The sequence below is a fragment of the Drosophila subpulchrella genome, chromosome 3L, assembly GCF_014743375.2.
Source record: "Drosophila subpulchrella strain 33 F10 #4 breed RU33 chromosome 3L, RU_Dsub_v1.1 Primary Assembly, whole genome shotgun sequence".
NCBI lineage: Eukaryota > Metazoa > Arthropoda > Insecta > Diptera > Drosophilidae > Drosophila > Drosophila subpulchrella.
The window spans coordinates 4,401,019-4,416,474 of record NC_050612.1 but is presented as its reverse complement, the minus strand read 5'-3'; the positions used below and the strand labels follow the sequence as shown (position 1 = coordinate 4,416,474).

General features: G+C 45.0%; 1 protein-coding gene across 1 annotated transcript; it reads left to right on the top strand.

Moving 5' to 3' along the window:
• The first annotated feature begins 3,726 nt into the window (after positions 1–3,726).
• LOC119554438 (chitin synthase chs-2) lies at positions 3,727–12,001 on the top strand. The gene is made up of 10 exons (XM_037865348.1): positions 3,727–3,773; positions 3,836–4,077; positions 4,139–4,308; positions 4,952–5,078; positions 5,194–5,397; positions 5,867–6,042; positions 6,560–7,123; positions 7,942–8,191; positions 9,449–10,678; positions 10,740–12,001. The coding sequence occupies exons 1-10, from the start codon at positions 3,727–3,729 to the stop codon at positions 11,903–11,905; spliced, it is 4,176 nt and encodes a 1,391-aa protein (XP_037721276.1). The 3' UTR covers positions 11,906–12,001.
• Positions 12,002–15,456: the final 3,455 nt, after the last annotated feature.

The window sequence follows — 15,456 nt, the reverse complement described above, 5'->3', positions numbered from 1 at the left end:
ATTAGTTTTAAGCTTCCTTCTCGTCCCTTCTCCATCTTTCCCGCGCCACCGCAGTCCAGCTCCGAGTCCAATGGGCATACTGGACCTTCAGGAAGTGGGAGTCGGATTGGGAGCTGGGTTGTTCCGCCTGATGCTGCAGGAAGTCGCCCAGCATCCTGGCAATGGCTGGTTGTGGCTTTTCCAGCTGTCCCTTAGCGGGCGCTCTTTTTTCCTCCTCCCTATAAAAGCCAGCGCGTCCTCGATCTCCACTTTATCTGTGAAGTAGCTGGTTTCCCAATGGATAGCTTGTCGGAGATCATTCTGGTCGTTCTGCCAAAAATATACTTTTACAACGTATCCAAATTCCTCTGGCCAGAACTAACTTTCCCACTCGGCATGTTTCTTCAAACTGAAATCCTCTAGTGGATCTCCTCCAGCACTTCAACTATTCTTCGGCCCTGTTGTTTTAGCCGTAATAAATACATTGAATAAGTAAATCACATCCAGAGTCGAAGGCCACCGCAGCCAGTGCTCGGTAATTTGGCAATTAAGTTAGTCATTGTATGCTTAGCTTAATTTGTTAAATAAATAAATAAATATTTTTTAGTTTCCACACCGCTTTTGCACGAAAGACTACCGCCAAAGGAAAAAAATTCCTTTTCTTTGGGAGCGACGAAAAGCGTTAGCCGCGTATTTGCCTCTGAGCTCACTCCTATGGTTAGCTCGCGGTTTTCGTCGATGTGAGTACTAGGCTTTAGGTTGGTATTTTAAGGGTATTTAAGGGGTATTCGAACACTCCTGCATATCTTTTTTACATGACAGGAATTTTTTGCAATCCTTGACCCAAATCAGTTGCGGATGTCATAGAAGAATTAAGAAAGACATTTGATAGTTAGGATTACCCATCAAAACTTAAATGTCCAAAACTAATGAAGTCCAAGATGCCCACAGAGCAGACAATTTTTTTTAGTATAACATAAATTTATTTAAGCGTTAATTTTTTTTTTAATAACAATTGAGCAAAAAACATTTACTGACTCAAGAAACGTGACGTTCTCTTGTCCAGAGATCGCCGGGGTGCCTTCGCTTCAGTCTTCTTCTAATTGTTGGGTTGACCAAAGAAGCTGCTAGGTGGTTGGTGTGAGCTGTGAGGCGTTCATTGTTAATCTGTTCCCTAACGGAGGGAGCGTGGAGGACATTAGCGAGGTGTCGGTTCTGCAGTACCAAGGGGCATCTGCAATCATACGCGGCGCCCGTTTTTGGACTCTTTGGACTTTCATGACGTTCGAGTCTGAAGCCATGCCCCATAATTGAATGCAATTCGTCATCGAGGGAACCACAATTGATTTGAAAAGCAACACTTTATTGCCAAGTCGAGCTTGCTCATTGGCTTTCAGCAACCAGTTGAGCTTCCCAAGCAAAGGAGTGGCGATTGCAAAGAATATTTTAAAATGTAGCTCAGATTGTACAGAATACTTGAGTATAATGCTACTCCTGTAGCTAGATTGATCTTGCTCCTTTCGAATGTTCTTTGGAGGAACGAGTAAAAAAATGAAAATGACAGTAAAAAAATCGGAGTTGTTTAGGAATCATATAGAGGAAGAAAATCACGAAAATAATAAATATAGGTTTGGAAGCCAACGAATGGCTAATAATGCAAACATAGAAGAAAACATAGATCCTTTAAGTGATAGTACCTTTGTAATCGGAAGTAATACTGATAGGACAATGGACTATGAAACCGCTGTATGTATCAGTTTAGAAGAAGTAGAGCCAACTATAGTATTACTACCAGGGAGAACTGTTAAACCTCCCAGCATATATGTATGGTTGGGATCAAAATTAATTATTATAAAAAAAATACAAAAAAGAAAACATGTAACAATAGTGAGAAATTTATTTAATAGCGACATATATGTACTAAGACGATGCACTGGTGTGTCACGGATGATCTTACTGGAGTGAACAGCTCCCGAGTAATCTTTATTAATACGCCTATCAGCTTATTACAGGGTGACATCCCATAAGCCTAATACATAAAAGGCATGCGTGAAATCTCGAAAATTGTTATATGAAGCTGTCATGAGGTGAAAAAGCTAACATCCCGAACAAATGTCTATACGGAGTGTAAAGTGGGCGTCATGCTTGGATTTCGGTAACCTAAGAGTAATTACACACACACATTCATTAATTAGTAAGTGATTGTCTGGCTTGTCATTGTTTTTCTTAACTTCTTGGACGGTTTCTGGGCGTTGGAGTTGTTTTTGAAACAATCGATAGGTATTGATGAGGAATTTTACAGTTAAAAAACTGTTGGCAAAAGGGTGAACTTGTTAGTTAAATGAAAAATCTTTATTTTATTCTGTTTATTTTACCCGTTACTCGTATACTAGATTCATCGAAAAGTATGTAACAGGTAGAAGGATGCGTTTCCGACCCTATAAAGTATATATATTCTTGATAAGGATCACTAGCCGAGTTGATCTAGCCATGTTCATCTGTCCGTCTGTCCGTATGAACGCTGTGATCTCGGTATCTTTAAAAGCTACAATACTGGCAATGGGCATGCAGATTCCTGAGATTCCTGCACAGCGCAAGTTTTTCATCAGTGTGGCGCCCACAATTTTCATACATTTTCACGTCAACACCTATCCATTGACCCAAAAAAAGTTTGCTAAGCCCACTCTAATGCCCATAACGCTTAAATCTGTCTGCCGCCCAAATAACCATATATGGAGATCGCAAGTAGGTCTCGCTTTGCTGCATCCATATCTCTATTTCCCTTTGGTCCCATTAGCTGAGTAATGAGTATATAATAGTCGAGGTACTCGACTATAGCGTTCTTCCTTGTTTTGGTTTAGTTTTTTTTCCCTGCTGGCCGTCATCTAAATCTGGTATCATTTCAAAATATGTTTAAATTTAACGATCGATGGGTGTGTATTAACTACTTTTGGCTTAACTTTTAGACCATTTATAGTATCGACAGTACCACCAGTTTTCTTTACCAATTTCGCGGAATATATATTGATACCAAAAGGTGTTATAATACATTAAATTTTGCTAATAGTAAGAGGGTTATCCGCTTAAGGCTTGTTATCTGCTTTTAAAGCATGTGGTAAGTTATGAAATCACAAATTTAAACTCTTCATTGTGAGAAATATTTTATTGAGCGTGAATCAGCCCAATCAAAAGATCAAACAAACTTTCGCATTGACTGCCATCGACTTGAGTGGCTTCCCCTGCGTCCCAGGTGTAAACCCTCTGCTATCGGCGATACTCGAAACTTTTGTCAAGAAGTCGAGCCACAACTTTTCAGTGCTTGTAGGTCCCATGTCGGACAATCAACTGAACAACTAAAGCCACACGTAGGCGAAGCATATGCACTGGGCCCAGTGCACCACTTAGGAAAACAAACAGAGCCGCTCCCTGAGTGAGATATAAAGGTAAAGGTAACTATAGGGACCCTAAAACGCGTCGTGTGTATCATTCTATGAATGGGAAACGCTGGCGTGATTTGATTTGATGGCATTTGTAATTGCAATTATAGTCGTTGGGTCTAGGGCTTCGGTAGGTTTCTTATCGGGGCGGACGAGTTGTTGACACGATGACAAGTTATGCGCCTTGCATCGATGATATCGCCACGAAGAACCTTATCTCCGACCTGCCAATCGGCCGATCGGATGGCCAGGTCCGTAGTGCCAATTTCCGAGTGCCAGTCAGTTTTCGATTGCCGATGGGCCCATAGACATGAGCGGAGGAGACTACGAATGCAGTGACTACTTTATGCGCAGTCGGTGGGTCCGGCCCTAATCGCGATGTGATGTCACCGATTACCACTACTTCCGACTTCTTCCAGGAAGCTTAGGGACAAGCCGCCGCTGTGGGATTCCTTCCAGGACCCGCCGTCGAAGAAGACGAGCGGCTCGGATGTCGACTGGAAGAAGCTGCAGTTCTTCCTCAAACTCTTCAAACTCTTCGTCTACCTCCTGGTCTTTGCGGTGGTTCTTGCCACGAGCGTGTTTGCCAAGCTGCTTTATCTCTACATGGCTGGAAACACAGGTGGCAGCGGGCCACGGGTGCAAGTGTGCAGCAAATACCGTGAGTGAAGGTCAATACCTTGTTGGATTAGCGATATAAAGAGCCTCTTCCCCCTCCCAAGTTCTCCGGCACGGGCAGGTGGAGGCGTTGCCCAGCGAGCTGGATCAAATCGCGTGGGTCTGGGCCCTGATCTTCGCCTTTGCCTTCCCCGAGCTGCTAACCTTCCTGCGCGCCCTTCGAATTTGCATGTTTAAGAGCGAGCAGCGACCCAGTGGACTGGAAGTGGGCCTGGTGGGTATTAGCCTAGCCTAGGACTCCTAGCGGTACACACTTGTGTTTAGGGTGGCGCGATTTGTGGGTATGCATTGCATTACTACATTGCTTTAAAAATTCTTAAAGGGTTACCAACATTTGCAAACTTACAAAAAAATTTAAGGTCAAAATAAATATCTGCATGATGAAACAAAAAAATCCTTATCCCATATTTTGATAAATATAAAATCATAATATTAAATACAAATAATTCAAAATTCCAACACACTCATTTTGTCAATTACAAAAAGTTTTAAGTTACATTTACCACTTAAATTAAATAGTTCTATAGAATAAATCAAATTTTCACTAAATATTTAAAGTGATGGTTAAATGTCTCGATCTATTACGTTTTTGATCAGTGTAAAATTTAATATTTTATTTATTTTAAATTAAATAATTATATCTCTTCGCTGCATACAGTAAATATATGGTCGCAAATCTTAAAAACTTTCACTATAGAAGTCGACCTTAAGAAATATACAAAAAAGTCAGGGGAACTTAAAGCCCCAAGCGACGGTAACCCCTTAAGTTGTTCCACCCACATGAGATTCAGCTTGTGTCCCACGAACCGAGCCACCCTAACCCAGGCGGAGATTGATTGATAAGCCCCGCTAATCAGGTCACGCTCTTTGAACTGCTGCACGTCGTCGGCCTGGCCTCGCTCACTTTCACCGTGCTGCCGGCCCTGGATGTGACGCGTGGAGCGATTCTCGGCTGCTGCGTCTGCTTTGTGCCCGCCCTGCTCAGTGAGTAACTCCCGACATCTAGACACCCCGCCCACAAGAGCCCCCAGATGTTATCGGTGCCTAGGCTCCGACTGACAACAATTAAATTGATTGCCCCGTCTGCTCCGCGTTTCAGATTTGCTGACGGGCACGCGGACGCGCTGGCGGTCGGACAACCTGGTCCTCGGGCTCTCCATCCTGGCCCTGGTTGCGCAGGGCAGCGTCTTCCTGATCTGGCCCTCGCTGAGCGACAGCCTGGAGGTCCAGCTCCTGGCCATCCCGCTGCTCCTCGTCTCGTTCCGATGGTGGGAGAACTTCGCCAACACCCACGAGGCCATCGGTGAGTGGTTGCTTATTGACTACCGAACGCACTTAGATTCTAGGAAGGTTAGCCTTTCAACAGGTTTCGTGCAATTTCCCAGAAATCGTTTAGAATTTCCAAGTACTTGGAGATACTAGTAAGTAAAGTAGTACATACAGTCCGGTAAATCATTACAAGTATCAATATTTTCATTTTTATTACCAAGCTCACTTTAAAGTTTGGAAACATCACAAACGCAACTATGGAAAAAATGATAAGCTCTCCCTATTGAAGATGATATCAAAGCCGTAGTGCCTTAATGAAACGTTTTCATTTTGAACGCAGGCTATTGTATCTAGGAAGAATACAACTTTTAGTTATATTTAATAAAGATTAATGAATTGCTAAGATTCGTGGAAGTAGATTGCTTAGCGACTTTAATGCTTGATTTGACAGTTAAATGAACCATCCAACTACAGATTGATTCCCTCTTCTTTACCACCGGCAGCATATATCATTCGCACCATCCGCTGCACCCGTTCCCGCTACCACACGTACCTTTACCTGGCGCCCCTGAAGGTGGTGGTTTTCGCCGGGGTGGGCTTCCTCCTGCACGGCCAGGAATTCGTGCTGTATTTCAGCAAGTTCCTGGATGCCTGGCGGCCGCACCTCATCACGCTGGTGGTGAGTGAAGTTACCATCACATTGACAAACACAGAAAAAATTGGAACCCGAATTTTAAGTTTATTAATTAAATTTGTCGTGGATAAAAAAAATCAGACACTTGAAGATTTTTTTTCATAAGTTTTATGTTACTGTGTTTATTTAATTATTCAAATTCCATGAAAAAACTTAAATTTCATAAATTTATTATTTTCCTAGCGTGACAAGTTATATATATATATTTAGTGCATGTTTGGTTCGAAAAATATTTTTTGTGACAACTTTTTCGAGATTTGATAAAGAAAGAAAACTGTGTAACGGTCGATTTTCTAAAAATTCTTTTGGTTCTACAAAACCTGATTTGCTCTATTTTCGTAGATTATTTCAAGGCCAAAGAGCCTTAATTAAACCTTTACCTTTAATTTTAAAAGGTTCTAGGAGTAAGTAAGTAATTATGATTTCAACGATAAATTGCCTTAACGTAATATGCTGAAATATCTGGAGAAGTTGTATCTAATGACTTTCTGTGCACTTACAGCAGGCCGGAGGTGACCCCGATGCGCTGCATTCAGCACAGGCGAACTCATCAATCAGGGCCCCGCCGCTCCGGACCCAATTCACCGTGCAGTCCAGTCCGAATGCGGTGGTCTACGCACTGGTCGCCCAGGTGGGTGCTGGGTACCTGTGCCACATTTTCGGTAAGTTCGCCTGCAAAATCAAGATCCAGGTGTTCAGCTTCGCGCTGCCCCTCAGCCTGGCAGGACCCGTCGCCGTCTGCCTGGCCACCTTCCTGGCGCAGCTGCGGGCCTCGGACCCGTGCTCCCTGCACGGCCTGCTGCCGGACTACCTAACGCTCCAGGCGCTGGGCGGGAGTGTGGAGGAACTGGGCCGAAAATGCCTCGACCTGGCCCTGTGGATGTGGCCTCTGTGGTGGCTGGCCCAGGTGTGGACCACGTGGCACGTCTGGCAGCCGCACAACGACAAGAACGCCCCCACCGAGAAGCTATTCGTGTGCCCCTGGTACTGCGGCCTCCTGGTGGACCAGTGCTCGATGATGAACAGGCGGATCGTCGACTGGAGCGAGGAGTACTTGGCCATCAAGGTGAGAGGGGAGGGGTCACTGGCACTGCCTCCGGAACTGAGTGCGCCAAATCAGATTTGAGTCGAGTTCGTGTTAATGAATTATTGTAATCAGGCGCCTGCCTGGCATCAATCATCGCGCCAAGTTCGCAGCTGCCGGCTCCCAGCGGCCCCTGTGCCAATCCGCCCGCCCACGTCCATCTATTTCGAGGACTTTTTGACTATTCCGGCGGAGAGTGCCGGGACTGCCGGCACTACTGATGTGCGCTTCAAATGTCAGGCAATGTAATTAAGTTAAATGACGGGGAAACTGCAAAGTTCAGGAAATGTTTGCGTTCCCCCAGCGTGGGGACTGGGCATGGCTGTGATGCGAGGGGTTTCGGGGGTGTAAACTTAATTAAAAGTGCTTCAGCTCCACTCGCATGTTTTCGGGGCCTACCCGGCATAAAGACATTAAAGTAATTAAAATCAGGGCATAAGAGTTGATTTTACGGGCATAAATTAGAAGCCCAGCGAATTATGTGCATTCGTAATGCCGTCGCGGCATTAGGTAGGCCTAACGAGTTAACCGGACTTGCTTTTAAGACCTTCAGAGTCGGGAAATGTTACTGCACATTTCGGATGTTACTTTAAAGACCTATCTTCCCTTTCTCCTTTTATACGATGCAAAATGGCACACCGAAAGGAATCGAGAAACATATTCACAATTGTTTACCTCTGCCGATTCCCGTGCTGTTGCTGTTCCGGCAGCACCGCATCGGATTTCAGAAATAACCACTTGATATGCACTGCAATCATTCGGAGCTTAAACTAAACCCCCGTATCTGTTTTACTCGCCAGAGCGACCTCACCACGCCGAGGGATCCCGTGGTGGCCCTGGCAGCCGACATCAACGCCAGCCGGGACATCCTGGAGGAGGACAAGGTGCCGCAGCTGATTGTGTGCGCCACCATGTGGCACGAGACCGAGGACGAGATGATGGAGTTCCTCAAGTCAATTGTCCGCTTGGATGAGGATCAATGCGCCCGCCGCATGGCGAAGACGCACCTCAATGGCGGCAAGGCGGACGACGAGTACTATGAATTGGAAAGTATGCAAATGGGCCAAAATATGCGGGAGCAGATGGAGATGCGGATGCAGATGCAGCTGCTGTCGCCTGCAGTGCTCGGCGGCTGCATTTGCATTGCACATTTAAAATGTGTCAAAGTGGAAATTTATGCGAGCTCGGGATGCTGCTTGCAGCTCTATTTATAGCGCTTGGCGACTTCATTTCCGCGCTTGCCAAAATGGCATTAAGCCAAGCATCGGCAACTGTCTGCGACAACTTTACGATCTCCCTTCTTCTGCCCGCACACAGAGAATAAATAGTGTGTCAATTTTTGCCGAGTCCTTAAAAGCTTGTAAATTAGTTTCGGTATAGTCGAGCGCTTCCATTAGGTACCCTTTTCTCTGACAACCAATCTTTAAATAGTTTAAAGTCTTAATAAATTCTCTAGATGGTTCTCTCATTATTTTTATACCCGTTACTCGTAGAGTAAAAGGGTATACTAGATTCGTCGGAAAGTATGTAACAGGCAGAAGGAAGCGTTTCCGACCCCATAAAATATATATATTCTTGATCAGGATCACTAGCCGAGTCGATCTAGCCATGTCCGTCTGTCCGTCTGTCCGTATGAACGCTGAGATCTCGGAAACTATAAGAGCTACAATACTGGGATTAGGCATGCAGATTCCTGAGGTTCCTGCGCAGCGCAAGTTTGTTTCAAAAGAGTGCCACGCCCACTCTAACGCCCACAAACCGCCCAAAACTGTGGCTCCTTCAGTTTTGATGCTAGAACAAAAATTTTAACTGAAATGTGTTGTTCTCATCAATACCTACCGATTGACCTAAAAAAAAAATTGCCACGCCCACTTTAACGACCACAAACCGCCCACAAACTTCAAAAAATCGTAAGTATGAACGCGGATATCTCGGAAAATATCGAAGATAGAGAAACGGGATTTCAGATTTAGATTCCGTAGGCTTGAGCGCAGCGCAAGTTTGTTACGCGAATATGCCACGCCCACTCTAACGCCCACAAACCGCCCAAATCTGTGGCGCCCACAATTTTCATGCTAGATAAAAAATTTTAACTGAAATGTATTGTTCTTGTCAATCTAAAAAAAACTTTGCCACGCCCACTCTAACGCCCACAACGCTTAAATCTGTCTACCGCCGGTAGGTGGCGCATTTGCTGCTTGCATATCTCCATTTTCCTTTGGTCCCTTTACCTGAGTAACGGGTATCTGATAGTCGAGGTACTCGACTATAGCGTTCTTCCTTGTTTTTCTCTACATATACTTACAGCGAACATCTTTTTCGACGACGCATTCGTTTCGGACCCGCGACAGTGCCAAAACAAGCGCAACCCACCCATAAACGAGTATGTGAAGACCCTTACTCGAACCATCGACAAAGCAGCCTTCGAGGTCTACGGCGTGAACATTCGCATTAAACCCCCTCTGAAAATCGAAACTCCGTACGGAGGCCGTTTGGTGTGGATCCTGCCGGGGCGCACCAAGATGGTGGCTCACCTGAAGAACAAGGACAAGATCCGGCACAAGAAGCGGTGGTCCCAGGTTATGTACATGTACTATCTGCTGGGCTACCGGATTATGGAGACGGAGCAGCTGTCGCCACGACGGAAGGCAGTCATCGCAGAGAACACATTCATTTTGGCCCTGGACGGGGACATCGACTTCCAGCCGCGGGCCGTGCAGCTCCTGATTGACCGCATGAAGGCCGTGGACGAGCTGGGAGCCGCCTGTGGGCGGATTCACCCGGTGGGCAGGGGTCCGATGGTGTGGTACCAGCGATTCGAGTACGCCATCGGCCACTGGCTGCAAAAAGCCACCGAGCACGTCATCGGCTGCGTGCTCTGCAGTCCGGGGTGCTTCAGCCTGTTCCGGGCCAGCGCCCTGATGGAGAACAGCGTGATGAAGCGGTACACGATGGTCAGCTCGGAGGCCATGAAGATGGTGCAGTACGACCAGGGCGAGGACCGCTGGCTCTGCACGCTGCTCCTGAAGGCGGGCTCCAGGGTGGAGTACTGCGCCGCCTCGGATGCGTACACCCACGCGCCGGAGAGCTTCAACGAGTTCTACAACCAGCGCCGCCGATGGGTGCCCTCCACCATAGCCAATATCTTCGATATCCTGGCCGACGCGGACACGGTAGTGAAGAAGAACAACTCGATATCCACGATGTACGTGTGGTACCAGGGCATGCTGATGATTGGAACCGTGCTGGGACCGGGCACCATATTCCTCATGATGGTGGGCGCTCTGGTGGCCGTGTTTTCGATCGACATCTGGACCGCTTTCCTTTGGAACTTCTTTCCCATCATCTTCTTCATTTTGTCGTGTGTCTACCTCAAGCAGAAGTTCCAGCTGCTGATAGCCTTTGTTATTAGCTCCCTTTACTGCCTGGTCATGATGGCAGTCCTCATCGGCATCATTGTGCAGATGCTGGAGGACGGACCCTTGGCTCCAGCATCGCTGTTCTTCCTGCTCGTGGCTGTCCAGATCACGATTGCAGGTGAGTCTTGGTTGGACAAATATAGGTCCTAGGTTCTGACCTTCTTTTCCGGGTTCTCCAGGCTTTATGCATCCGCAGGAGTTCTGGGCCTTGCTGTGCGGGGTCATCTACTACATCACCATTCCCTCGATGTACATGCTGCTCATGATATTTTCGGTTTTCAATATGAACGATGTTTCGTGGGGCACTCGAGAGGCGCCAGTGCTCAAGGACGACGACAAGGACGCACCCAATGATGCGGACAACTACCTGCCAGGTTGGCTGAACGATCCGCTGTTGATCAACTCGGAGTTGGGGGAGGTGTCGCTGATGGAGCAGCGATTCTGGAAGGATGTGATCAAGCAGTATCTGAAACCGCTGGAACTGAGCCGCGAGCAGAAACAGGCGATGGCCGACGGACTCAAGGAGCTGAGGAACATGATCGCCTTTGCCTTCGTGATGGTGAACGCGATCTTCGTGCTAATCGTGTTCCTGCTGCAGCTGAAGAAGGAGTTTCTGCACCTGAAGTGGCCCATCGATCCCACGGACTTTGTATCCTTTGACAGGGACAACCTGATGGTTGGCATCTACAGGCAGTACAAGGAACTGGATCCCATAGGCCTTTGCTTTGTGATCTTCTTTGGCTTGATCCTTATCATCCAGTTCCTGGCCATGTTCTTCCACCGTTTCGCAACCCTGTGCCAGCTGCTGGCCACCACCCAGGTAGACTGGTTCCGATCCGGAGGTCAGTTCACAGACGAGGATGCCGCCACCGAGCTGAAGGGCAGTGCCGTGAATATAGCTCGAAAGTTGCAGCGCCCGAAGAGGCTCTTTGACGACGACGAGGAGGGGGATCCCCACTACGATGAGGTGATGATGGATGGCTCCGAGGGGGAGCACAGGGAGAGCATGGTGCGCCGCCAGACGATCTTCCGGCTGCACGAGACCCGGAACAAGCAGCACAACGACTACAGCAACTTGGTGTTCAACTTTGAGCGTCGCTTCTTCGGCGACGACGAGCTGAACCTCAAGAATCTGGCCCTCAACCGGAAGTCCGTAAAGCTGCTGCAGGAGCGTCGCTCGGTGGCCAAGGTCAATGCAGCTGCCACGCCCGGGGGCACGCCCACTCCGAAGGCTGGCAAGCGACCGCCCCTCGTACCGATGGCCAAGAACGTCAGCTTCTCGGCTTCCAATCGGAACAGCATGGCGATCTATGACAACGGCGGCTACGAGAACACCGAGTTCTAGAAAGGTTCGAGAGGATCCCCCAAGTATTAACCACAGAATCTTACAACTTACTACTATCCATATCTGAGAGGTTGTTTTTTGATATCTCTGGACTCTTATGACATATTCCTAATGTGTAAAGGTATATAATAAATCAGATAAGTGAAACTAGAACTATCAAACTTGGAATTTCAGTTTCGAAAAATATATATAACATATTGTAGTGTTTAGAGTTTTAAAACAAGAAAACGCTATAGTCGAGTATGCAAGCAGCAATCGCTATATATGGTTATGTGGGCGGTAGACAGATTTAAGCGTTATGGGTCAATTAATAGGTATTGACGAGACTAATACATTTCAGTTAACATTTTTTTCCACCATGAAAATTGTGGGCGCTACAGGCCTAGTCGGTCTGTGGGCGTTTGAGTAGGCGTGGCAAAACAGGCAAGAAAAACACTACATTTCCGTTAAAGTTTTTATTCTAGCATTAAAACTGTGGGAGCCATTGTTTTGGGCGACTTGTGGGCGTTAGAGTGGTCGCGGCACCCTGCTGAAACAAACTTGCGCAGCGCAAGAAGCTCGGGAATCTGCATGCCAATAGCCTAACTCTTATAGTTTCCAAGATCTCAGCGTTCATACAGACAGACGGACATGGGTAGATCGACCAGAATATATATACTTTTTGGGGTCGGAAACGCTTCCTTCTGCCTGTTACATACTTTCCGACGAATCTAGTATACCCTTTTACTCTACGAGTAACGAGTAACCCTTTTACTCTACGAGTAACGGGTATAAAAATGAGGATGCTGAAGCCAAGCATCTCGACGTTTTTGCTTAAAAACTTTCGGCATTTTGTCGCAAATATGTTTAAGCGTGAACTTTCTCATAAAGATGACACTCTCGAAGGCGATTAGGATCGATAAAAGACAATCTGCTGTGACAGAATATCGATATAAAAAAAGCTGATTTAAAATTTAAGAAAAGTAGAATTCCCGCTGTTTCTAAAATATGCCCGCTAGCCAAGTAAAGAAAAAGCTGAGAATGACGGGAAAAAATCTGATTTGGCAACACTGAGCTGGCTGAACTGTGTTTTCTAAAAGTGGCTTGGACAGTAATAGTATTTTGTGGACTGTTGCTAACAAATTTTCTAGGTTTTGTGACTCTCGAATTGCGTAGTACTGATCTTTTGTAAAACCTTGATCTAGAATTAAAGCCAATGCCTCTTCAGCGGTAGAACGCACAGGATGTTTTACGGGATTGCTTAACAACAGTCTAGTGGTTTTAGCTTTCCCTGAACCGCTCTACGATCAGCTAAGCTTGCCGCGTGAGCCAGTAACCTCGAATTGTTTCTGGGCAGTTGAGAGGGGGACTGCATCCTTTCTTTGCTCAATTGTGCCTCTTAAGGAAAATTTCATTTCTTAACGTCCATCTAATTTCCTCTTCAGCTATACTTTTCTTTCGTTTCCAGTTAAATCCAAGCGAGTTTGTCCATCCATAGTGAACTTTTACATTTTTCTATTGCATGTTTGACAAACTATCCAAAAATTTAAAAAACATTTTCGCTTTTTCCTTAAGCGAGTTGTATTTATCTGAAGAATACTGTCGTGGATGTGCTCACAAATAAAAGTGTCCCGGCCGCACGTTTGCTTGCGCAACATTGTCGGGAGATCGCTATGAAAAATTTAATTTTTACAAAAAGTCGCAAAAAGCGCAAATGGAGATGGGGTTCTTTAAATAACTCTACAAGATGGTCTAAGACACTCACTCAACAAATAACAGTGGTCTGTTAAGTTAACCTTTCAGTTTAGTAACATAACCTTTTGATCTGTTTTTAATTCGATAACATCAACTGTTCTCAGTTTTGAAAACTTCTGGAAAACAAATTAATGCCAAAAAAACAGGGCAAAGCTAACGGTCTTATTTAGCGGCCTGAGGTTTTTGTTTGATTTATCTACTGTTTGCCAATTATTTACTGGAGAGATTATCATATCATATCTTTTACCATAGCACCTTACTCTCGCTCCAATGCTCCTATCAAGCTTTTATGAACCGTTTCTTATAATGCAGCACAGGCTGTGCTTTTGCAGATTGCCAAGTTCCTGAAACAATTGTTAAATGTTTTCTAAAAATTCCTCCCTGGTGCAAGGTAAGTTGTAAATAAATGTAAATGTTTTTTTTTATTTCAAGTTTTTTAAATTTAAATTACAAATCACATTTGACCCTAAATAACGTCATTTTGACAACAACCGTAGTTACTTCGATACCGATAAAACATTTGTCGATTGCTCGCACATGCGATAGTCCCAAGTATCGATTATCATGGTATTTGAACTTACAACCCGCGTGGAACGTTGTACGATAGACCAATTGATAAGGTCCCTGTATCTGATGCGAAAGCTCCCAGGTTCAAGTACGATGCAGAGTACGCTGTAAGTCTTAAAGAATAATATCTAACATCTACTTGTCAATTGTAATAACAATGATGTGCTTAAAAAGTTTTCAGATTTTAAAGAAAAAAAAAAAATTTATCAAGAGGGACTCGAACCACTAACCCCCAAGCCCGTGCACCAAGAAGCCTACATATTTTTATCTTGCGGCAGCATGGTTTTGGTGACACAAAAGCTCTGATTAGAAGGTCCTCAAATTAACCCTAACATAGGATCATTTTCGTATCATAAAATTTTTGACACAGGGTCACATTGACAATTTTTTTGGGTGTAATAACTTTTTCATTTATTTTGAATGCTATCGTCAATCTTAGTCTGTTTGTTAATACCCACATTTGGTTAAAATTGCTTTTCCCTACTTTTAGCTGATTCTATCCGATTAATTACTGCACCGGATATTCGCTTGCGTTGAGGTTGTTGCTATCAACTCCTCTATTGTTGCTATTTTTGAAGTTGTCCACACATCTCTTCTGCTGTTTTGTCCAGATTTTCCGCATAAATAGCAAGTTGTTTTCTTCGTACGGCATTTAGAAAGATGATTCACATTGAATATTTCTCTACAACTTTAGAAGCGACGGACAACCGCGTTAGCAGAATTCTCAAGATTCTGGTTCTGTAAGAATTCATTGTTTTTTGCGGCTGCTTCAAAGGCTTTGCTTTGATCTCCTTCAGCTTCTTATTTTTTGATTCAAGACGTTTCAGCAGCATGTATGCCAATTTTAAAGCTATCCAGCAGCATTCGTTCTTCGTTTGTTTTGCCACAGTCACATTTGAAGTCACATAAATGTACCTTATTGCGAAGTTTTGTCTCAAACTCTATAAAGAGTTGTCCCTCAGTTTTATATATATTGTTGAACTTATAGAGCTCCATCGTAATATTTTGTATTACTATAGTCATCAAATGCTTTTAGCACGTCCTTCTGTGAACGACAAAAAATCGCAGCAGTAGACGAAGATGTTCACCATGCAACGTTTGGTACCAGCGTTGTACAATTCCGTGGCTTTTGACCCAGCCAACCGCAGGAACGTAGCTGTCTTTTTCGCTTGTGCGTGCTCCTCGTGAATATTGATATTTTCAAATCTGACACTATGTATTAAACCTGATAAGCGTATTAATAAACATTA